General features: G+C 34.3%; 1 protein-coding gene across 2 annotated transcripts; it reads left to right on the top strand.

The window, feature by feature from the left end:
* The first annotated feature begins 338 nt into the window (after positions 1-338).
* LOC141817287 (uncharacterized) lies at positions 339-25,014 on the top strand. 2 transcript variants are annotated; one of them, XM_074705046.1, is made up of 18 exons: positions 339-1,075; positions 2,199-2,604; positions 2,697-2,768; positions 2,882-2,944; positions 5,194-5,406; positions 9,249-9,818; positions 11,861-12,613; positions 13,911-14,180; positions 14,775-14,930; positions 16,545-16,683; positions 16,803-16,908; positions 17,052-17,508; positions 17,588-17,935; positions 20,441-21,218; positions 21,302-21,360; positions 22,211-22,690; positions 22,857-22,895; positions 24,575-25,014. In XM_074705046.1, the coding sequence occupies exons 1-18, from the start codon at positions 702-704 to the stop codon at positions 24,758-24,760; spliced, it is 5,469 nt and encodes a 1,822-aa protein (XP_074561147.1). In that variant the 5' UTR covers positions 339-701; the 3' UTR covers positions 24,761-25,014. The 2 variants fall into 2 exon arrangements, with proteins under 2 accessions (XP_074561147.1, XP_074561093.1); XM_074704992.1 differs by having other exon boundaries at positions 11,858-12,613.
* Positions 25,015-25,131: the final 117 nt, after the last annotated feature.

Genomic DNA, 25,131 nt, shown 5'->3' with positions numbered 1-25,131 from the left:
TTTGGTAAACTTTGTTTCTTTGATTTAAAAAATTCTACTAATCGATAATTATTAAATTATTTTAATAAAAATCGGACCAGTTATTTTGTAAAACTGTGTTTCGTAATTAGGATATTTTAAAAATACTTATTATAAAAGTAATTGTAGAGATATTTTTAAATTTAATAATAATCTATCAAATAATTTTGTTTAAAAAAATTATCATCTACTAAAATATTGCTATAATCACGAAAAAGTATTTAGATCGGAACCGATCGAAAACATAATAAATATTTATCTCCCAGAACGAATCGAACCTAGATGCTCTTCTTTCCAGATCGTCGTCGCAAGCTCCTCCGGCCGGCGATTGAAGATACCAAAGCAACTTTCTACGTCCATTGGCGACCCATTCAGCGCCGCGCTCTTTTCTGTAGCCACCGCCGGCCAAAGGAGAAGATTGTGCTGCGAGCAAGGTTGGAGCGGCGCGACTTTAGTCTCTCGCTCCCGCATCTCCATTAGAGAAGGGCGAGAAAACGACGAAGACGAAAGGGTAGGGATAGTCCTCACTCCGCTCACTCTGGCGTCGCTGGTGAATTCGCTTCTCTGGGCCGAATTCTATCTAAGCTGCGCCTCAATCCTTGTCCTGACCCGAACGGGACACCATCGTCCAGGAAATAAAGAAATAGAAAACCCTAGCCCAGTGAGTTTCACGCCATCGTTCCATGGACTCGATCCTCTCTGTGTTGGTCGAAGAAGTCTGCGCGCGGGCAGCGGCTGGAATTCCTGTCAGCGAGCTCTGGCCGAGCCTCCGTCCCTCCATCTCGGCTTCGGGCCTTCCCTTAGGCGAGGCCGTCAAGAAAGCTATTTGGATCCGTCTGCTCAGTCACCCTGGGCTTCGGGTTGAAGCTGATGGCACGGCTCTCAGTTCCCAGGACCCTTTTATTCAATCCTTTGAGGGAGCAGAACGTATTGGGGCGAGGATAGTCGCGGAGGACCACCTTAGAGATACTTTCCTAGGGATTTATGATCTTAAGGCTTCTTCTTCGGAGATTTCAAAGATTCAGAGAGCTGCTCTGGAGCGTTTGGCTGCCTCCAGGTTCACATTGGTTACCTATTTTAATCTGGTTCTGATGCCCTTAAGCGATTTTTCCCCTGCAATGATTACTGAAGCCATAAAATTGTTGATTGCCAGTTAGTGTATTAGTAATTACAGATCTTACTTGCCATTCAAATTTTGCATGTAATAATAACTTTTACTACCAACAAATTTTAGTTAGGACATCGCCTTCCATTGCTTGTGTCTTGCAGATAGCAGGAAGAGAGACTATTTCTGAGAAGAGAAGGGATGAAGATAGATAGATGAGGAGTTGAAGATTGGGGTAAAATATTGTAGAAACCATCAACCCTAAAAGAGTATCTAATACTATGTCAAATTTAGGGAAAGGAAATGTTGTATTTCTTATATGAATATTGCTCAAGACATAACCCTAAACCTAAAATACCAACATGAGACTAAACCCACAACACCTCGTCATGATCAGCAAGTCATGTTTGTTTCAACTACTTTAGGTTAGTTAGTATAATCTTTTCCCTCCATTGAACTCTAGCCACTAAACCTACTACACCTAATGATCGTTAACTCCAATACCTTGAACAATGTGAAAAAATAGTGAAACAGAGATGAGAATAGTGAGATGACAGCAAAAATGAAAACAATTCTATGACCCCTTGCTTTGGGTGCTTATGTAGGTTTGTTGCGTTCCTTCCAAGATATGGATGAGGCAAATTCAAAAGCACTTCTGAATTTGCCACTTGCTAAGAATTTTAAGCGGTAAACATATTAATCCAAGCATCCACATTTCATTCAATATGCGCAAATCCCCATTAATTAGGTGTTTTATTTATATAATTAATATTCAAAATGGGAGAACATGGTTGAGATGGTAGGGAGATTCATCTTTCTGGTGCCAAATATTTGGGATCCAACTTGTTGAGGTTTGTTAAAAATTTAAAAATTTCTGTTTTCATCATGCATTAGTTTCTCCTAGTTGCTTTGTTGTTGGAGTAAAATCCTTTTTTTGTTGTTGGTGTGATAATTTGAAGCTCATAAACATATTTTCCTCTGTTCCTTTTGCTTTTAGGCAGTCTGCACTGTCTTTCTCCCTCTACATATGAATTTAGATACAAAATTCTCTGAAATGTAGCACACACCTCTGCAGGACTAAAGGAGTCACCCAGAGTGAACTTGGCAAAGAATTTGGCATTAAGGGCAACAATTTATTTTACATAGTAAGAAACCTCGAATCCCAACAGTTGATCGTGCGACAATCAACTATCCTTAGGGCAAAAGAGCTTGGAACTAAAGGGGAGGATGCCCCAACAAATACTTCTGTCGTGTCTACCAACTTACTACATTTATCCCGTTATGCAAAAAACTTCAATCTAAATTCTCAACAGAAATTTGAAATTACAAGGGCTGATATTTTGGAAGCTACAGCAGATATTGGTGGAAGTTCTGAAAATTTTGGTTATGCTTCTGGTGATTTTTCAAATGATGTCTCCATAAAGGATTACCTACCAGCAATGCAAGCCATTTGTGAAAAGCTTGAAGAAGCATGTGAAAAGGTCAACTATGTTTGCTTGTGTATATTGATATCCATGCAAAGAGTGTAGACATAGACATATGTTGCTGATAGTTTCTGTTTGCTTCTTGTAAGGTTCTTGTTGTATCAGACATTAAGAAATCTCTTGGCTACAGAAAGAAATATGGGCATAGAGAATGGAGAGCTGTAAGTTATCTACATAAGCTTTGGACCAGATAGTTGACTCACTTATGTGCTTACTCAATTTAATTTTTAACAAACATTATTCCTTGGTGACTTCTTTGAATTCACGGCTATAGATATTACAAAGGTTGAAGGAAGCTCATCTTGTGGAAGAAATTCAAGCAGAGGTGAATGATGGGGTAAGAACTGCTACTGTTGAATGCTGGATTTATTGTGTAGTAATTCAATACTTTGTCATCTTCATAAATTGTATGCTGATGTTTTTGTCCTATGATTAAGAATTTCATTAGAGGATCAACTATTTTTATGATTCATCTAGCTTGTATTTTCTTGATTTTCTTCTGCTTTGGCTTTTTTCCATGTTAGCAAACATTGTTGACCGATTTGTCAGTTTACGGTATCTTTTAATTTTGTTCCTTGCAAAACAAGGTGGTGCTTCTGGGATTCCATAACTGCGTTAATTGGACTTGTCATTCCACCCTTCCATAGCTGTGCTGACACAACACTACATGACAGCCATGAGTATGAAAAAACATGTTTGAAGAGCTGAATTCTGTCTTCCATAGATGGAAATCAACTGCAACAAAGAAGACACTGAAACTTACTGCTTTTGTGTCTCGATGAGGGAGACTATAAGGAGACTTGTTGCTTCATCTCAACAAGACTATGAGGAGATGTCTCTGTTGCTGTATCTCGATAAGGTAGACTACAAGGAGATTTACTTGTTGCTGTATCTCAACAAGGAAGACTACAAGGTGACTTACCTGTTGCTGTATCTCATCAAGGAAGATGACAATATCATCTGAGGTGATGCTCATCACTAGGAGAGGGGGTGCTCATGTCAGGTTCTTACTGCTAGGAGAGGAGTGCTCGTGAAAGTGCTCAAAGCACTGCTTCTATTACGTATGAAGCTCTGCGTGCCCACTTTCGGAGGAATAACATTGTGGCTTTTTTAATAAGGAATAGAGGGGCTGGGTAGGTTAGGGATCAGGTGCGTTTGGAGATGAGGTTAGGGATCAGGTGGGTTTGGAGATGGCTTAGTATTAATACATTATATATGCCATATACATTACGAAGTTTATATAAGTTATGTGATAACTTGAAATGTTTTATAACTTATATAATCTAACTTCTAGGATAAGGATTAATAGGCAATCCTAAAACTATATGAATATAAGTTGGTTATATCAATAATAGTATCTGCTATATTATATTAACAGGTAATATAAGTTAGATTATATTAAATTAAAAGATTGGGTTTTGCTATTACATTAATATATATATATATATATATATATATATATATATATATATATATATATATATATATATATATATATATATATGTTTAAAATTTTATTGTCTTGTACTCGTGTCCTAAATTTGGACCCTTTTGACAAGTTCCTATGTTTCTATTTTCTAGAATTTGCATGTCATATGTGTGGATCAATACCTGTATTACATACATGTATTAGGATCTGAGTAACAAAGTACCCGTCTTCGAGTCTGAATAACATAGATGTAACTTGGCTTGTCCCACACTTGCGTATACTGTAAATTTTGGTTTTTTTTACACCAAAATTGCAGTCACACTCCACTTGAGACTTGGAAGCTAATTTTACTCGATACGGAGGAGGAAATATGCAATTATACTTCTAGAAGTTTGCAGTTATTAACATATCAACGACAACAACAACAATCAAGCTTTGTCCCACTAGGTGAGGTTGACTATATGGATCATTCTACGTCATTGGGCTTTATATCATCATCTATATTTAAATAATTTTATCTTGTTATTAATTCACAAGTGTAGAATTTTCAACTGTAATCTGAGCAGGAATGCATATACTGATGCAAAGTTATGTAATCCTGCTATGATAAATGACATCATACATTATTCCATATACTTCAAGATATTGTACTATTGGACAAACAATGTAGTAGCAAGGCACTTTCTTTTTGCAAATCTTAAACTAAAAGGATTTCATCTGCAATTAGAACTTTAGGAGGGAGTTGAAAGGGGAGGGGTTCAATCAAATTATCGTATTAATACTGACAAATTCCTGAATTAATATCAGACTGTAACTGTTCTTAGGTTTCATATTGACCTTGTTAATCAGTGTATTTTTAAATTTAAATTTAGGTTATTCATTTTCTTGTCTTGATGTCAAGCAAGCGAGATATGCATTGACACATTCTCCCTTATTTTACATTCATTGAGACATTTTCTTCCTGCTAATACAAGAATCAGTGTAAATCTTAACTCCACAAAAGACACTGGGCGAAATCCATATTGCAGAATGTTGGAATTTTTTTGAAAAATAAAAAAACATGCTATTTTATTTTTTCTTATAAAATTATTTTCAGTTTCTTGCATGCTCGACTTTTGTGATCTCATATGCTTTGATTTTCTTTCTTTTTCTTATAGGTCGTTATTTGCTTGAGGTTACTGAAGAAGTTCCATTCTAGTGATTTCCAGCCTAAAAGGGTCATGCTTTCACATGATAGCTTTGACAAAGAAAATGCGACTACTGGCGGAAAAAGGGCCCATATTACTGATCAATTGGTTGAGCTTCCTTTAGAGCATTGTATATATGATATGGTTGATGCTGAAGGACAAAAAGGAATAACAATGCCTGAGGTATATTTCCACAATTTGCATTGAGTTATTACTAGGTTATGTTATTTTCTTTTAGTCATGGGTTGTTGATTAATCCAGAGGACTGTCAAACTCTTGGTACTAGATAAAGTATGCCGATTGCCGATCAATATCAAAATTGATAGTTTAACTCTTATATTTCCAATATTGTTTGACCATGCAACATGACACAATACGAAATTTCAATCTATGATACATATTATTTTGATAACTATAGTTACAAATAGAATGTTGTACTTTAAAACAACAAAATAGTCATAAGAAAATAAGACTAAATACAATATATGTTGACCATGGTTTGAATTGAAATATCATATTTTACTAAGTGATATAGTAGAAACATATCATTCTTATAAATTACCCAGATTCAATACCTCGACATAGATGTGTGCGTGTGTTAATCATGTCAATGAGGATGCTGATATTTTTTTAAACTTGTGTTCATACAAGATAATGTCAAAATCGTTACCATTTCATATGGAACAATAAATCTGAACTTAAGAATATTGTTATCTTATCTTCTTCTTTTTCTTTATCTCCTTTCTCCTTCCACTCTAATTTGTCATCAACCTCATACATCAACTAACATCGCACAAAAAAAAATAGTTTTTTAAGATCCTCTTGGACTACCTATGTGGTTTGCCTAGGCCGCATTTTACTAGTACTTAACCACTAGGTTAAAGCAACACCACCTTGTAGTTATCTAGATTGCTTTTTATAAGTTTGATTTAGATTTTAGTCCTTGGATGGCTTTGTGCTTAATTGAAATTGTAAATGAATAAGATATTAGGGAATAAGCTTGGTATTATAAGTACTTGTTTATATTTGTCCGTTAGTATAAAGTCTACAAAATAAACAAGACTATAATAAGCTTGGTTTGATAATGTTCATGAACAAAGCTCATAAATTTGAATTAGATATCTTTATCTAATCCAAGATCCAAATACATCATATATTTTTTGGACTTATGATTTGACCTAGAACCAAAATACTTCAAAATTTGAAGTCGGATTTGGTGGGATCAAATAGTCATTGTATTGGGTTTTTTGGGCACCTCTAATAGCCCTTAAGACTAAATTTCATTTTTATGTCAACATATTGATCTTAAGTTGGAATTGCTTTTGATACCATACCGTGTTGGCATTCATGTTTCGAAGTCCGCCAACATGAAGTCATATGATTTATATACTTTTCTCAAAATACACAACAAATTACATGCTATCCATCCCTATTGCTAATTAAATTGTGTAATTTACTATTGAAATTTGTATGCATCAAGGATTGTAATACCATTAATAGTAGTGAAGAAGTGCTATTGAAGATTAATAATTATATGATTTTAGTCTTGGAGACAATGTTTATATGTTATGTTTAGATTTGCAATTACCTTGAACTAGATACATCTTTCAATATTGTAAATTATGGATTTTTAACTTATAATCCAATTTTGTTGGAAGTTTTTGTATTAATATTAGTAAGTACTTTGATGTGACCTAAAACTCTTGGGTCAAATCTATGGAATTTAGTTCTCAATACATTCTAGGTCAACTTTTCTTGTTTCTAAAAACATTTTCGTCAATAACCGACCTGAGTTGATCCATGTACAACCTTAGGGGTCATGACATAATAATATTCAATGAATGAAATGTTGATGGTCTTTTGACTTCTACCCTTTTAATTTCATCTTGAAACGGAGTACATCTTTTTGTTTGCTAGATTTTTTGTCAATTTACTGAACCATGTAGCCAACTTTTCCTAATATTCAAATTGAGTACTTAAGTTTCATATTTACTAAAATACATATCTAATTTCCATTATACCCCTTATTCACTAGCAATTGACTGATCGTGACTCATCAATTGATTTCTATGTATCTAATCAATTATCCTAGCCATTTTCTAAATTTTTTGTCCTTCATCTGTGAACTTTAGTTGACTATGCCTTGAGACAATTTGATACAAGCTCATTAAAGGGCCTAGGTTTGCCATACTCACTCACCAATACTATCAAAGGATTTTTATGACTCACTTGATTCAACCCATGTTAAGATTTTAAAATTTTGGACACTATAGGTCCATCAATAAAATTTGGTCAAAACTTGTTGATGGCCTTAGGAACCTTAGAATCACTTCAAACTAGGATTATTACCCTTTTAGCACTTTTAGAAGTCTCCTGAGTGTAATCATACCCCAGACTTAGATTCCACAATCTAAATTGAGAGTTGTTAGTTTTTGAAATCTTCACAGCCTTAAGACAACTTGACACAAGCTTATTAAAAGGCCAAGGCATATCATACTCACCAATAACACCAAAAGATTCTTAGGACTTCTCTGGTTCAAATCATGTTAAGAGTTTGAAATTCTTAACATTATAGGCCCATTAGTGAATTTTAATCAAAACTCATCGATAGCTTTAGACGCCTTAGAAACACTGCAAATCAAGTTCATTGCACTCCTTGTTAGACACCTTAGAAACACTTCAAATCAAGTTCATTGCCCTCTTGGTATCTTGCTGAATGGATTTCACAGCCTAGATAGAGAGTTGTGGGTTTCTGAAATTAGCACAACCTTGAGATGTTTTGTTATGAGCTCATTAGATGACCTAAGGATGACACTGCAACAGTACTGAAGGACTCCTAAGATTCTTTTAGTTTAGACCATATCAATATTTTAAAATTTTGGACACTATAAATCCATTAATGAGTTTTAGTCAAAACTCGCAAATGACATTAGGCACTGTAAAAACATTTCAAATCAAGTTTATTGCACTCTTTGCATTCTTTTGAGTGTAACCATGCCTTCATACCTAGATTCTACAACCTAGATAAAAAGCTATGGATTTCTGAAATTGACATGACATTGTTTTGTTACAAACTCATTAAAGGATCTAGGTCTGTCATACTTACCAACATCACTGAAGGGTTCCTAGGACTTCCTTGGTTATACCATGTCAAGAGTTTGAAATTCTATACACTGTAGGGCTATCAATAAATTTTGGTCAAAACTCACTGATGGCCTTAGACATTATAGAAACATTTCAAACCAACTTCATTGCACTCTTTGCGTCTTCCGGATAGTTATGAGTATAACTATGCCCTCAGACATGAGTTTCACAGCCTATATAGAAAGTTATGAGTTTCTGAAGTTGTCACAACCTTGAGATGGTTTGTCACGAGCTCATTAGAGGACCTAAGCATGTCATACTCATCAACACCACCAAAGGGTTCCATGGACTTCCCTAGTTAGGGCTATTAGTGCATTTTAATCAAAATTCGCTCATGATCTTAGGCACCTCAAAACATTTCAAATTAAACTCATTGCACTCCTTGCAACTTTCCAAGTGTAACCATGCCTGTAGACATAGATTGAGGTATTAAGTTTGTCATAATTATAGATTTTGACAATCAACTGGCGCAGTTAACTGGAGTCCATAGATGGAGCATAGAAAGTTTAGGTAGTCGATTGAATACATAATAGTCGAATGATCCTGACTCATTAGTAGATTACTGGTGACTATAGTCCACGAATGGAGTGAAGGAGGGGTATAATGGGAATTAGGTACGTGTTTTGATAAATATGAAACTTAGGTATGCAGTTTGGGTATTAGGGAAAATTGGCTATGCGGTTCACTAAATTGTCATAGATTTTTTTCTTTACTTATAGAGAAGTTAATTTGGATCCTTTTAACCTGCTGTCACCGCCATTGGTACACATAATACTTGTCATTTTTATTGCTTGAGAACGGAGAATCTTTTTTGCATTAGTTTCTTCCCTTGTTTATCTTTCAGAATTCTATTCTTTTTTTTACACAAATGTTGTGTTTAGGTTTGCCGACGATTGGGGTTCACAAGTAAGAAGCTGCATAAACGTATTGTTTCAATGCGGGAGAGGTTCAAATTGTGTTTTCAGGCCGAGATTCATGAAAAAACACCAATTTATCGTACTTGGACATTTGAGAATTTCCCCCAACATTCATCTGACAGTATTCCCAGCAAACAAGAAGTACCTGAAGACAAAAATGTTCATTTGCTTCAGTCAACGAACCTAAATTCATCCACATGTCAGCTCACAAATTCATACTCCAGTGAGCCTTTGATCTTGGATAAAAAAGATTGTCAGTCTGTTGGATCGGTGCCTTCCGGACTTGATCAAGATGTACAAGAGGTCAATTGCAGAGTGGAACAGCAAGATGGTGCCAGTGAACTTATGCTTATACCTTGTGATCCAAAACCTGCAAATGTTGGGACTATGCTAGAAATGTATGCTCTTTGTTCAGAAGAAGGCCATTGTCTTTCGTCTACTTTCTCTAAAGTTGAATCTACACAAAGGCCTCGCTGTTTACTACCAACTTTGACTAATAGCAGGAGAGAAGAAAGGATAGTAAAAAAGCTGAAGGTTGAAAATATTCGTACTCATAATCACTTCTGCTTTGTATTTTTTCCTGGATATTTTTTGCTTGTTTGAAGAAATAGGCTCAATTATTATTACTATTTTTGCATTCATCCAACTAAAGGGATTGCCCCCATATACATTTTTTTTTTGTTAAAACAACATCTAGCTTGAATGTTTTTTCCCAAATCTCATCTGATTTTGGAGAGTTATTCTCGAATTCAATATTTCTATGGCAATAATTGATATGCTACTATCTATTCATGTTATTACAAAAGATAATTAAGAACTGTTATCTTTTGTGATTTGATATTTGGATTGGAATCATAATGTGCTTTAAAAGTAAGTTGTACTTGGGTAATGGTTAGAAAAAAAAACAATTTAGCAAAAGAACCTAGTTGGTGGATGATCAATAGATGTTTATCCACATTATATTTTAGATAAATACACATTGACCATTTGGTCATAAACCAACTTGTGGAAAGTAGTGAACCCAAACACTATGTACGACCAATTAAATATGTTTTCGAGAATCATGGTTTTCTAGTTGAGTACTCGGCTGATGATGATCATAAATACTTGGTGGATGTCTACTATATGTTCAAAATTCTTGAATTGAAGACAAGCTATAAAATGTGAATCCCAATATTTATGATGAGTTGGTCAAGACTCAAGACTATTCTAACCCTTGAAGAATGATGCAGGGGATCCTTTAAATAAAACTTTCCAAGCTGTCTAATTCCTGCACTTTGTTTTTTTTTTGTGGGTTGTATTTAATTTTGTGACTTGTATGTGATGGCAAATAAAATGTTGGGTTTACACGTATTGGTTAGTGAATCAAGAACTGGGATATAGAGGAGGTTATGTAACCCTAGACTATGTAGATCTAGGTGGTTTGATGCGTAGTAGCTTTTCTTATTTTTGTGTATTAAGACTTAAGAGAAAGTATGCTTTTCTTTCGTCACTGTGGATCCAATCTTGATTCAGTTGTTGGATAACTTGCTACCTCTATCAGTAAAACTGTCCGTATCCTTGGATTATTATCCGTTGAGCTTTCCTCCATTGAATCACATGCTTTGCACATAAATTGATGTAAACTCATTATGCAGTTTGAGGCTTCACCTGAAATTGTCCTGGCAATAAGTGATTAGATGCAATCTAGATTCTAGGGAAACAAACTAAAAAAAGCATAACTCCATCTTCTCATGGCATTACTAACCATAAACATTTCATTTTAGGACTCAATTCATCTATAGTCTCATCGTCAACTGGCACTCCACTTTATGCTAGACTCTTATTAGCAATATTTGTCAGGTTCAGAAACTATTCCCCTGCATTAAAGGAAAAGCAATAATTGTCAGAGTCTATTTTACTATTTGGATAAGAACAATCAAATGAAGTTCTCTTGTATATGGTAATGCTAAATAAGTGCACCACTATAATATGTAAGTAGTTATAGTGTACACTTTTTCTGAAGTGCTATCAATCAATATTATGGTAACACTAAACAGTATAAGTGATTTGAGGTTAGATTTAGCTAACCAGGGTGAATTGGTCTTTATAGACAACAGTTTTAGTTTAGCATTCTTATATTTATCTTGTCTCATCCAATGTTAAAAAATATTATCTGTTAATGTTGATGCTCTTAATACTGTTCAAACAGACAAGCTCGAGGAATTAATTTTTCGGACTTATGTCCCTACATCTGTACATTACTACTAACATGAACTTTGCCAGATTAGTGGGATTGGAATATGGTTATCATTAGACATTATTTTTATTGTTATATTCCCTATGCTATTCTCTCATAATAATGGGATCCAGCTATAATGTCTTTCTATTTCTTAAATTAGAAAACAAACCTGTTTTTATTCCCTCATGAATAATGAAATTATTGTAGTGTTCATTCCCTCATTCAATTTTCATTTGAAAATTGAAGGATGAAGATGTAATGAATTAATTTGGTATACATGCTTTGTTATTTATAGGAACTATATAACACATACATTTTTTCCTCCTTACACGCCTACTCTATATTTTTACAGCAGGAGAAAATTGTTTTGGTGACTGAGCTACACCGGTGGTTAGAGGAACTTGAGAAGGGTAAGCATACGAAAATGTGTAGGAAAACTTTGACTTGCATCTTGAATAAACTGCAAAAGCAAGGATTGTGTAAGTGTATCAAAGTTAGCATCCCTATCGTGACAAATTTCAATCGCCATCGTGTAACCGAAGTAGTTTTGCATCCTTCAATTGAGAATTTGTCTCCAGAACTTTTAGAAAAAATCTACCATAAACAGAGGGACTTTGATATTCAGATCCGCAAACATGCATCCTCAAGATTAAGGAATGGCATACCTGTGCACAAATTTGCTAGTTCAACAATTAAATCAAAGCTTGAGCTTGAGGATGACAAACCTATTGTCCTAGAGGCTATGCGTGCCAATGGATTTGTTACTGCTAGGATGGTGCGTGCAAAGCTTTTGCATAAATTTCTGTGGAGCTATGTCAGAAACTCACCTAGTTGGCATGATGCTGCCAATTCTAATCACCGTTGGTATGATATGAAGTGTCCTCAGAGCACATGTCACATATTTTTGCTTTATGAAGCTGTGAAAGTGATGCCACTTGAACTGTTCTTGCAAGTTGTAGGATCTCCTAAGGAGATTGAAAACATGGTTGAGCATTGCAGACTTGGTTTAAGGCTTTCAGATATACCCTTTTCTGAGTACAAGAACTTGGTTGATGATGATGCAACAACGCGACTGTCAAGGATTATCAATATACTGATTCGTATGAAGGTAATATTTTTATTTTTAGAATTTTGAGAAATGGTTTTACTTTTGACCAGATTTCTTAGTATTCTTGTTTTATATAAGTTGTTCTGTACTTCTAAATACTGATGGTTTCTGATGCTTGATATTTGTTTATCTTTGCTTGTGTTTTTTCTTCTCTGATGGTGTTGCATCTTGTCATGTTACTTTGTAGCGAAAATTTTATGATTCCTGCGCCTTATTTTTGTTTTTTTTTAAAATTGACAAATGACAGTGGACTCCTTTTTTGAGTCAATTTCCACCTTGCATAGGTTGGATTTAGTTACAAACAAGTTTTGACAGTGGACTTCTCTGTAGTTCTTATCATTCCTTTTGTCTGTGTAGTTAGTGTTCTAATTTATGTTATATTTTGTTACTCTCTCTTCATGCTTAATGTGAGTTGAGAAAGTTGTTTGTCTATAAAAAATTACAATTGTCAATTGATGAAAAAAAAGGAATTCATGTTCATCTGCGAGCATATATTTATTCCTTCTTATTTTAATTGACATGAAGAAAAACAGGTCTCATAACTTTGTGTTAATATCTTTCATGCATCATTTTTCCTTGGCAAGCCAACTGCTGACAGGATTTAGAATCTCAGTACAATCCTTGCCCATATTTGTTATGGTGTATGCTTTTCTACTGATCAGTATTGTATCTACACTTGGAGTTGTACCTGCGGCTTCAGTTGATTCATTATCAGACGTCCCAAAATTGTATGTATGCAGTTAGTGTTAGTCTAGATTGAGTAAAAAATACGAAGATGGACAGAAAAAAGGTGGCGGAGATAAAATAGACTCATACAGGTCAAGATAATGCAGTTGGAGATTTCAAAACCATGATTATTTCCCTGACCTAAAAAATCCATGAAATGGTATGTACTGGCATGTGTTTATGGCAACTTAATCTCAATACAATCATGGTGTCGTGCCTAGCATAAGTTACAGATCAACTTATTTGAATACCTTGCATGGTACGTTTGGATCTGTTCATCAAGAGACTTCTAGATTGGAAGTAATGCTTAGATTTCTTAAGCTAGTTCTATAGAACCATACATGGAGTTAAATGGCTGGTTAAGGTCCGTGTAATCAATTGCTGAATCCTCTAACCCCTTATTTGCTTTTAATACAACAACCATGCACCCCAACTTGACTGAAAATTTATTTTATTTTAATAGTTAAGTTAATTCCAATGATCGTTGAGAAGTTTCTGATTGCTTAAATTAATCTCTGTAATATACATCAGATACAGGTGAAATCTAACATTCTTTGTTACTTTTTATTAGTTGTTACGACTAGTGAGAGAGGGGCTTAATGAAGAGGACAATCCTGTTCTTACGTATGCTATGGAGCTGAAACCATATATTGAAGAACCAATGACACAAACGCTAACACCTTCGCATGTCAAGGTCGACTTTCGTCCTAGGATACGGCATGACTTTGTTCTTCTGAAGCTTGAGGCTGTTGATGTATATTGGGAAACCTTGGAGTATTGCTTTGCAGCAGCAAATAAAGAAGCGGCTTGTCATGCATTTCCAGGTTCTTCTGTCCACGAGGTCAGTTATATTATCTGATCTGTGCAGTTTTTGGTTGTACGCTTTTGCTGACTATTCCAATTGTTTTGGATGAAAACATCCTAATCTGTTATTTTACATGAACATGTTTGTCAGTTGAGGTTAAATATGCTGTGTAGCTTGAAATAATAATGTGTAGAAGTACTTCTTAGTTAACTGTTTTGCTCAAACTTTTATGTCCTTGTTTCATGTCAAAAATAGAGCATGAAGAGTAACTGATACCTGATTCATTGCACAGAATTTTGACGTCTCATTTGATATCTATTCCTTACTTCAAAGTTTTATATCATTGTTTCATGTCAAACAGAAAGCCTGAAGATTAGTGCTTCAAATGCACTGTGAATATTATATTACATCTTAAACTTAATTTCTGTTCTTGGTCCATCGGTACGACTTGGTTTGAAATTTCTTTATGAATATTATATTACATCTCATTTAATTTTCTGTTCTTGGTCTTATAGTGTCCATAATGCACTGTGAATATTATATTACATCTCATTTAGTTTCTGTTCTTGGTCCATCGGTGCGATTTAGTTTTGAATTTTCTTGGGAGAATTAATATCTTTGATGTGTTAGGTTTTTCAAACTCGATCGTGGACGTCACTTCGAGTGATGACTGCAGAGCAACGGATGGAGCTTCTGAATCATCTAAACACTGTTGATTCAAAGAAGAAAATATCCTTCAAAGATTGTATTAGGATAGCTAGGGAGTTAAATCTTACAGTAGAACAGGTAACCCTCTTTTCTGCTTTATTTTGTATTTCTAAATTTTAGAAAAATATATGGAAGCAACCATATGTTGCGCTCCATATAGGGTTGATGTCGAATGTTTATTACTTTTTTAATGTGAACATCTAGGAATAAAAACTATGGAGCATATAAATGAATTTTGCTCTTCTATCCTTAAAGCAAATACCAAGACGTACCAGATTTTAAAATATTTCCATGGGAAGTACAACTGCAATCTATGTTTAGTTCAATGCATACACAATGGAAATTATAACAATCTAAACTCAAAACACATGATGACCAACTATGAAGATCTGAACTCAAAAGCCACTCAAGTAATAACTAGCTAACCTTGCAACATTTAGTACAATGTGCTGCTTTCCTGTCCTTGTTAGGCAAATGAACTTGTATCTGAAGTCAGCCGAATTTTTTTCAATCATTCTCCCAAGTGTTCTGATCTAGCAGAACCTAGTTTGTTCCTAACTCCTATTATTCTGTAACTCTTCTTGTTCAGTGCATTGCTATACCTACATTGTCCATTTTTCTACAACTATAGATTGCAATGATCTTGTTATATCTAAGTTTTTAATAAGAAACAATAAAAAGAAAACTCTGTTTTTAGTTGATCTAATCAAGTTAATGTTGATCTTACCATATGTTTGAATTCTCTTCTTTGAACTATGTGGAGTGCATTTGCACTAGACTTTAGGTTATCTTACCAAATGCCTTAAACAAATCAGATCTATTAGCAAGGGATCATATAATTAGCATGCATTATAGGTAATTGTACTATTTACTATTTGTAGTCAATCTGTGATACAATTAGCAAAATGTGATTATTGTTGTACAAACACATAGAAACATTCCTCCTTTAGCCTATAACACATTTGTTATAAATGATTCATGGATGTTAATCTTCATTGTACAAATATTCACATCTGAATTTATGAAGGGCTCTTGTGATGAAACTATATGTGATTGTTGCTGTAAACAAACAGATGGAAAGCTTTCATCTTTAGCCTATAACACATGGTTACATACATTTTATGGATGTTAATCGTGTGTACTGTCACGTCCCTACCTAACATCTACAATTTCACATCTGAATTTATGAAGGCCTGTTTGACAAATGGTCTCTGAACTGGCATTTTGTATCTGGGTCGAGAGCATTGCAAGATCAAAGGCTATTATTTTAGATTGGCCAAACTAGTTAGTCTCTTTTATCCTTAAATGCACAACCATCTTTAACTAAGTGAGAATACACTTGCTTCCATTGTTTGCAGATATATGCTTCAGATAACCTCAAATGATCATTCATCTTGCCTAATAGGCAACAGAAGTTAGCCTAGTAGGGAACCAAAGTTAGATCTGCGGTAGAAGCCTGTATTTGCTAATGGCCAAACAAGTTCATTCTCTTTAAAATGTACCTTTTCCTCAACATTTGAGTTGTTTTGTAATGTTAAGAAATGATAATTTCTGTGGAAATTTGTTTCTTTTTCTTTACAAATTTCTTTTCCATCTGCTTCGCTAGACACATGGTAAACCATTCTAACAAATTTAATATTAATAATTTTCATAGTCTAATTTCTTCATCTGTATGGAGTTCCATTTGTGCAGGTACTTCGATTTTGGTATGACAAACGTCAATCCCGTTTTTACAGATATTCTCGTAGTTTAAAGTCCACAGAGCATGAAAAACATATTGATAGGTACAATTGTGAACTGTTTGGTAGCAAGAGGAAGAGATGTTCAACAGGTGGGTCCCAAAAATCTTCTCCTGTACAAATTGAGCTTCCAAGTTCTAGCAAAAAGAAAGTACATATTACCCCTGGGATTTGACAGGCAAAACTAAGAATTTTTTTTTTGATTTTCCAGATGCAAATGAAAATCACCTTTCAGATCCTAGAGATAATGAAAATGGTGGAAATCTTGCTTTTCTCAGTTGTGCTAAAAGATTCTTCTGGACTGATAGATTGGACAGGTATGAACATGTAATAGCAGTGATTGCTAAAGTATAATTTGATGATCCCATTCATTTCTATATAATTCTCCTAAATCCTTGACAAATTGTTTTAATTTTAATGCTTTAATATTTTCTTTTATGGGGCTGTGATGCTTCTGCAGTCAGCTAGTGATACAATATGCTAGACAGCGGGCAATCCTTGGAACTAGATTTTATCGAGTTGATTGGAGGTCTCTTTCTAACCTTCCAGCTCTCCCTCAAACCTGTGGTAGAAGAATGGTTTTGTTGAATAGTAATAGCAATGTCAGAAGAGCAGTAATGAGATTATGCAATCTCCTAGGGGAACGCTATGCTAGGTATCTGGAGAAAGCACGCAAGGAGAAGGAACCTCTGTCTCAAAACTTTTCACGTAATCATGACAGTGGTTCACAACAGAGTTTGCCTCAATACTTCTGGGATAACTCTGAAGATCCTGATGTGAGGACCGCTGTTGATGAAGTTCTTCGATACAAAAGGTTAGCAAAGTTTCAAAATGTTAAGAGACTCGAACACAAGCATGGAAAAGAATGGCCAGATATTTCTCCAACTGATGCCACAAGTTCATGTATCCAAAAATTGGTATACAGTATTTTGTTTCTCCATTTCATTGTGATTTTTTAATCAAAGCTCTAAACTGGCCTTTAAACTTCTGTCTCAGCCTGAATCCACTGAACACGAAATTGTTTCAGAATGTGATGGAAATAAATCTCTGAATCATATCTCTAGGCACCAAAAGGTAAATGTTGTATCTACTAGTCCAAACAGGTCAAGCTCCCGCCATTCTCGTGGAAGCATTGCAAAGATTCTGAATAGCAGGTATATCATGATGAAGAGGAAAGTGTGTGAGTCATTGGCTGCTTCAAATGCTGTTGAACTTCTTAAGCTTGTCTTCCTGAATACGTCTGCATCAGCTGAAGCACAAAGCTCTTTAGGAGTAACTCTGCAACTTTACTCAGAGCATGAAATATTTGCTGCATTTAACTTTCTCAAAGAAAAAAACTTCCTTGTAAGTATTAGATCCTTCCCAGGAATTAAGCCGATTTTTAATATTTGCCTGATTTGCTACATGAAATACTGCCACGAATAGTTCCTTGCTTGAATCAAACTTTTTAATTTGTCACTTTAAATTTGAAACATTTACCTATTTTCTTTATATAAACTCAACATTAAAAGATGAACACCTATGTGGTAGTTTTTTATTCTTGTCTCATTCAATAGTCTTGAGAGGACTGTGGAGTGGAATTGGAGTGAAAGTGATTAATTTCATATGTTATTTTTTAGTCACAGATGGCAATGTTGATACATTCATTATACACATTTCCCAACTAATGCCATCAGATTTATGGTCATATGTGACAAATAATGTTTTCATGTCTTGAAGTCATATGGGTCTGTTAAACATGGAAATGCACAGATAGGGTCCCTGTGCCATTACCTAATAAAGCTGGTATAAGAATTCTAACTTGATTGTAGCTAGAAGCTGTGAATTATTATGTATGAAAACTATATTTTCAAGAGACTTCTAATTGCATGGATCCACACTGCCACAGAGAGAAAAAAAATCTAAAGCATCTGTTAGATCAGATCATTATGATTGATGACGTTGGAATCAGTAAAAAGTTTTAAAAAGAAAGGAGAAAATAAAATGACATCTTTACTTTTAGTTCATGATGTTCAAAAGTTTAAGAAAGATGTATATAATGCTCATGAAATGCTAGTTATTAGGAATGTATAGATCTCACAGATTTATTAACATGAAAGAACATATTGATGTAGATATCTTTGGTAGGATAAAGAGATAATGGTTTATATGAAAAAAGAGCTTCTACAGTCCTGTGGTTCTTAGGTTCAAAGCAAGGAAAAAAAGTTATAAGATGCTTGTACAAGTAACCATATTTCATGGATCTTAATCCTGAGCCACATGAAAACAATGCCTATGAAATGCCATTGTAGCGGATATGAGAATGATGTTAAAATAGATGTATGAGGTTATTGCAAAGTAGAATCTAAAATACCAACGTAAGTGCAAATTGGTTAAGGATTAAGATGATATCAACATATTCAAATCAAAGATACAAGAGATCTTATAGGGAGACAAACTGAATCAATTAGAATTAAAAGTGATAGGGATAGAGAGAAAAAATGTTATTTAATGGAATTAAAAGTGATTTTAAAAAGCTAAATATTACTAGCAACATAGTCTTACGTATCTATAGGGGCTGAAGAAGCTCTATGTAGCTGACCTCAAATGACTATGAGTCTGCTTGTTTCTAGACTTGTGTTTTATTTTATGACTTGTGTTTCTATATATATATATATATATATATATATATATATATATATATATATATATATATATTGTTTCTTTGACATTATTGTTTTATTTTTTGTCTTTAGGATGATATTCTCTTTTTGGACCTGTTATTTAGCCTATCCTTGATAAGATTTGAGTGTTTTTGGAACTCAGAATCACAAAGTGAATATGTGCATAATGTATTCAAGCTTCTGCTTGTACAATTGCTAAAGGAGCAGTGCCCTTGTTCCTTTTGTCCCTACTTCATAATGTGCACTAATTCATCACGTCAGGAAATAACATCTATACTCTTGATGGCAACATAGATTTACTCAACTTCTCTGTCTTGGGAATTTCCATGGTAAATTTCCCAAAAAGCATATCTAGGTTTGGATTTTCCCCAAACCAAGGCACCTTTTGTTTTTGCCTAAATCATGCACTGTCTCACCCCACACCCCAAAACCCCCTGGCTCGGTGAACAAACAAACCTCCTCTCTTTCTAATTATTTGGCCATCAAGGAGTATTTAGCCAAAACTCCTTGAAGGAGTGTTTCAATTAAAAAACATTTGAACACTCCATTAAAGTCTTCCCATGAAATCTCTTGTATGATTTTCTAGCATTTCAACCATCAAATAGTTTGTATAAGACATGGTTTTGGAAAAAATCCAAACTAGACATGCCTTTCGGGAAATCTGTCAATTTCCATCTTGCATAATTTTTAAAAGTTTGACTGATGCAATGCTATCCTGGCCAGAGTTGTATTCCCCAAGCCTCTTATTCTGAGCCACTTTTTTCTCAATGCACTAACATTAGGTTTGTGACAACTTTTTTTTTTTTGCATATCATATTGATGCAAAACGTGATTATGCTCACGCCAAGTGCCTCTCATGGCCGGTCCCACAACTTAATGAAGGGAGATAAATTAGGTACTGAGCGCCCTCCCCTTGGTGGGAGGGCTTCTTGCTGCGGTTGCCACGACTCGAACCCTTGCCCATTGATGCAAGTCTGCCACTCGGTTACCAACTTAGATATGCCTTGGGGGCATTTTTTTTTTTCATATCATATGAATGTAAGCTAAGTGGTTTGGGGTCAAGACTAGTGTTTGTAGAAACAATGCTAGATTTCAAATTGACTGATCTAAGTGAATTCCTTTATCGTAACTTTGAATATTGCATCATTTCCTTTTCAAACACAATCTCTTTTCTTCCATCAAACAGGTTGTTGGTCATGGAACACGTCCATTTGTTCTTTCCAAGAAGTTCTGGCATCATGCTTCTTCTTCTCCTTTCCCTGTCGATTCAGGTAAGAGGTCTGATGAGTTTTCCGGTTGGCTTGACAAGCACAATAAAGATTTAATGGAGGACGGAGTTAGTCTGGGTAGAGATTTACAATGTGGGGAATTTTGTTGCTTATTTGCCCTTGTTTCATCTGGAGAATTTTCTGTTTCCCCTTGCTTGCCAAAGGAAGGGATTGGAGAAGTTGATGAAACATTGGAACAAGAAAAGCTTGATGATTTAGGTAACCTAAAACGAAAAAGTGATGAAGCTGATTTAAGGGATTTCAAAGTAGTTAAGAAACCCAGGTTAGAAATGATGATTGATAATGATTATAACTCTCGTCGAGAAAAAGGTTTTCCAGGAATTAAGGTTGTTATCACACGTAAAATTATTTCTCATGCTGGAACATATATGGTCCCTGAAGAACACAAAAACCATGAACGTTCTGTATCATATAACATAAACAATCAGGGATTGTCATGTGGAACCAGTGGAATTGCCTTGTCAAACAGTTATCAGAGCTTAAAAAGTAAAGAAACAGTTACTGACAAATTTCCATGGGATTCCCTAATCAGTTATGCTGAATGTTTATCTGGACAAACCAATGACATGACTAAGTTCTCACCTGAGATATTTGAAGCTGTGCATTCTGCTCTTTGCAAAGCTGGTGAAGAGGGATTGAACATGGAGGAAATTTCTGAAGCCATTAACATAGAAGGTACCTTTTCCTACTTTGAGCATTCACCTAACTGTGATCAGATTGCATGGCATATTGTAATGCAAGCTTGTGTATTCTTCCAGTGAGACAATATACAGAAATCATTGTGGATACACTTGAAGTGTTTCAACTTGTCATCAAGGTATATTTGTTTTTGCCTTTCAAAATTATCTCACATCAACTAGAATCTAGAATACTGAAGTATCTGTTTTGCAATGTTTTAATTTTCAACATGTTTTAGATACTATGACAATGAGCTTATATTTAAAACCTTTTTGAACTTTACAAATTTAACTTTTAATCTCTCTAGTTTTCTTGGTCATTCTGGATAGAATGCAAATGATACATTGCCAACATAGATAATTAGTTATTACATTGTGAACCACATAGATATGATGTCATAACTCAAACAGCACTAAATTTTTGTCACCTACATAGAATGACATTTAAAGTTTGAGCAGCCATCCCTTAGCTAGGCATGCCATATCAGGTGCCTTTATGAAGGTTCATGGGTTCTTGTCTTTTATACTTTCAATGGTTTCTTTTTGAACTCAATTCTTATATCGCTTATCTCCTAGTTTGGTGGGTCTGTTGGTGTCAATATAACATGGGGTTCGCTCCATGGATTTTATCCTCCATTTAACTTTGTGCAAGGGTATATCATTAGAGACCTTCAAATTAATTAAATCATTTTTGTTGCACTAACTAAATTTTTGGGGTTATTTTTGAACATTGTGATCCCATCTCAACTTTCTTTTTTTCATTCTTCTATTGGAACTATACCTAATTGTTCTCAAATATTAGTATTTCTTTGTTATGCAGTATGTAAATAACTTTGATATCAAGGTTTACATTTACTTAAAACTACTAATATGATATGTAGTTTGTGCATGTTGACAGCTTTTAACTGTTGCAATCAATTTGATGGGCATCATTTCAAGTAGGTAATGCCTCATACTATCCAAATTTCTTATCGTTGAAATCTTGTTCAGGTTAATTCATATGACAATGTTCGAGTTCTTGATTCTTCATACAAATGCAAGTACTTTCTACAATCTCGTGGAGTCCAGCAAGCATATAAAAAAATGCCATGTTGCAAGGATTCTCTAGAAACACACGAAGCATCTAGGGACAATTTTCCACAGAGACCAGATATTAATAATCATTCACATGAGCCTAGTGAGTATCTATCTGATGGGCATAAAGTGTCTTTTGTTGATTTTCCTAGTGAGACCATTGTGCTGGATGTGGAAAAGGAGTATGTTAAATCTGGCATCACTCTTCCTGAAGAAAATACACAGGTTTTTGATTCTGAGTCAAAGAAAAATATTGAGGATGGGAATTGTTCTACTGTTCCCTGTCGTCCCATATTACCATGGATAAATGGTGATGGAAGTATAAATACCATAGTTCTCAAGGGTCTTACACGTCGTCTTCTTGGAACCATAATGCAAAATCCTGGCATCTTGGAGGTATTGCTTTCACAATTTGCATTTCATCCATCATATAAATTCAATTTCCAGTTTGTGATTTTTCAAAATGCAATTTTGGTTGTCATCCATATCTGTTTTCTCATAATTTATTAGCAAAACTATCAGCTAAAATTTGGCTGAATAAAGCTTGTTGGTTTGATGGCAGGAGGAGATCATTCGGCGAATGGATGTATTAAACCCTCAGGTATCACTGTGATCTGAGTGATAATAATCTTATACAAAGTATAGTCCAACCTAGATGATGATATTTTAAACTTTAGAAAATAAAACTGAGTATGCTGTAAATCATGGTTGACTTTCATGACTTGTTCAAAGCTTAGTTCTATTTGGACTTTAATTATCTTATTGGATCAAATTGACTTCTTATCAGACTAATCTAATTTCATTCAAAAATGGCCATAAATGCAACTCGCCTGGGTTTGGTGTTTAACTGGTTTACATGTGTGCATGAATCAGGGTAGGTTGTAGGAGGGTTCCCATAGAAAAAGAACGTTAGGTGCATTGATAATTTCCTTGCCTACATTGTCCTTGTGTTTTTCTATAAGTCTGAGGAGATTATAAATAACCTGGATTTGTTTTTCACACATACTTCCCATGGCCGTCCAGAGATAGAAGTTTAACTAAAGCGTACAAACTTTAAAAGCCTTTGAAATACATCTTTTCTAGACAGGTTTTATTTATTTTAGTGCTTATGGGATTATGATGTTCGTCTCCCATGTATTTCCTTTTTGTTAATTGGTCACCCATGATATGTTGATTGCTCTACCTTTTTTTTTTCCTTTTCTTTTCATGCCTAGTCATCATGTGGGTTGTTTGTACCTCTTTTTTGGGTTACCCGAGATATGCTTTAAAAAGTAAGCTTTCTTGGCTAGTTTAATCATGATTCTAAACAGCAGCTTTCTTGTCGGATTTGGGAAGGGTCACGTAGCAGCCTCATATTCCTTATGCATTCTCCATAAGCATTTATTAGAAAAATCTTATGTGGTTTATTTCACCTGTTTAGAATAAATCAAATTGGCTAAACGCTAGCATACTCTATTTGTTAACTTGGAAGTTGTAAATGTTAGTTTCAACATTTACTTTGGAGTGATAAACAATTTATATTGAGAATATTGATTATCATATTTCATTTATTTTGCAATGCATGATTGCATGATTGAGTATATATATAGGTTAATTGCTAAATTTAACATGAACTTTCTAGTTTAACAAATTTATGTACATACTTTTTATCTGCTAACAAATCTAGCTACAAAATATATTTTAACATTTTAAATCAATTAATATTCGTATATGATTTATTTGATCATTATGGTAAAAAATTGTCATTTAAAATAAAAATAAAATATCAATATTTTTATTATTTAAAAATTCTTGTAAAAATCTAATATCGTTTATTATAAAATATTATATAATTTGTTAAAGTGACACTATTATAAGAATTTTTAAACAATAGAATTGTTAATTTATTAGTTATTTGATTTAAAATGATAAATTTTTTCCTATAATAATTAAATAAATTGTATGCTAATATGTTGGTTGATATAAGAAAAATTAAAAATATATTATGTTGTATGTTAAATTCATACTGTGCTAAATTATATGCATATATTTATTAAAATTGAAAGATCAATACTAGATTAGTTAAATTATCAGCAATTCATGCTAGATTTAACAATTATCTTTGTTATTTTATATGAAAATGTAAATTGATTATGTTTGATTGATATACTTTATTGTATTGCCGTTTTATACAGTATTTTAGTTATTCATAACGCTGCATGTTACAATATTATATAGCCTTGTTTGTATCTTTATGCAACTGAAACTTTTGTCTGATGACTTGTTTTGGATACTATACAGAGTTGCAGAAAACTTCTGGAATTGATGGTTCTAGATAATCATCTTACTATGAGGAGGTTGCCACAGACATCATCCTCAACGCCTCCCACCGCATTGCGAAAGTTATTTGGATCCAATTTAACCAAAGTACAGCCAGTGTTTAGAAAACATTTCTTTGCAAATCCTTTGAGTTCCTCCCTCCTTTAAGTTGGCAACATTTTATCCTTGCCGTGAAGTTGTGGCATGTCAGGTTATATTATATTTTCACATCCTGCGAAATGTAAATATATTTTGCTCCCCTGCAAGAGTGGAGAAAGATTAATATATTCGTCGGGCAAATTACTACTGGTTTCTTTGTAGCTACTTTGGGATGGTTTTTTTTTTTTTTTCGTCGTCGTCGTCGTCTTATTCCTGCCCGAATGTGATTGTATGTGTTGCATTGCGTTTTTTTAATCAAGATAATGGGAAAATTTTCATTTCATGAAAGAGGTACTTTGTAACCTGTGTGCCTCTTTTATTCAAGTAGAAAAAGGGAGAATATGATTTCATAAAAGAGATAGTTGGTGACGTGTCGCATT

Source organism: Curcuma longa, chromosome 1 (assembly GCF_044706935.1).
Source record: "Curcuma longa cultivar G26 ecotype Majalengka, Jawa Barat chromosome 1, ITB_CL_G26_1.1, whole genome shotgun sequence".
In the NCBI taxonomy this organism is placed as follows: Eukaryota; Viridiplantae; Streptophyta; class Magnoliopsida; order Zingiberales; family Zingiberaceae; genus Curcuma; species Curcuma longa.
The sequence above is the reverse complement of the archived record's forward strand: the minus strand, read 5'-3'. Positions and strand labels throughout refer to the sequence as shown.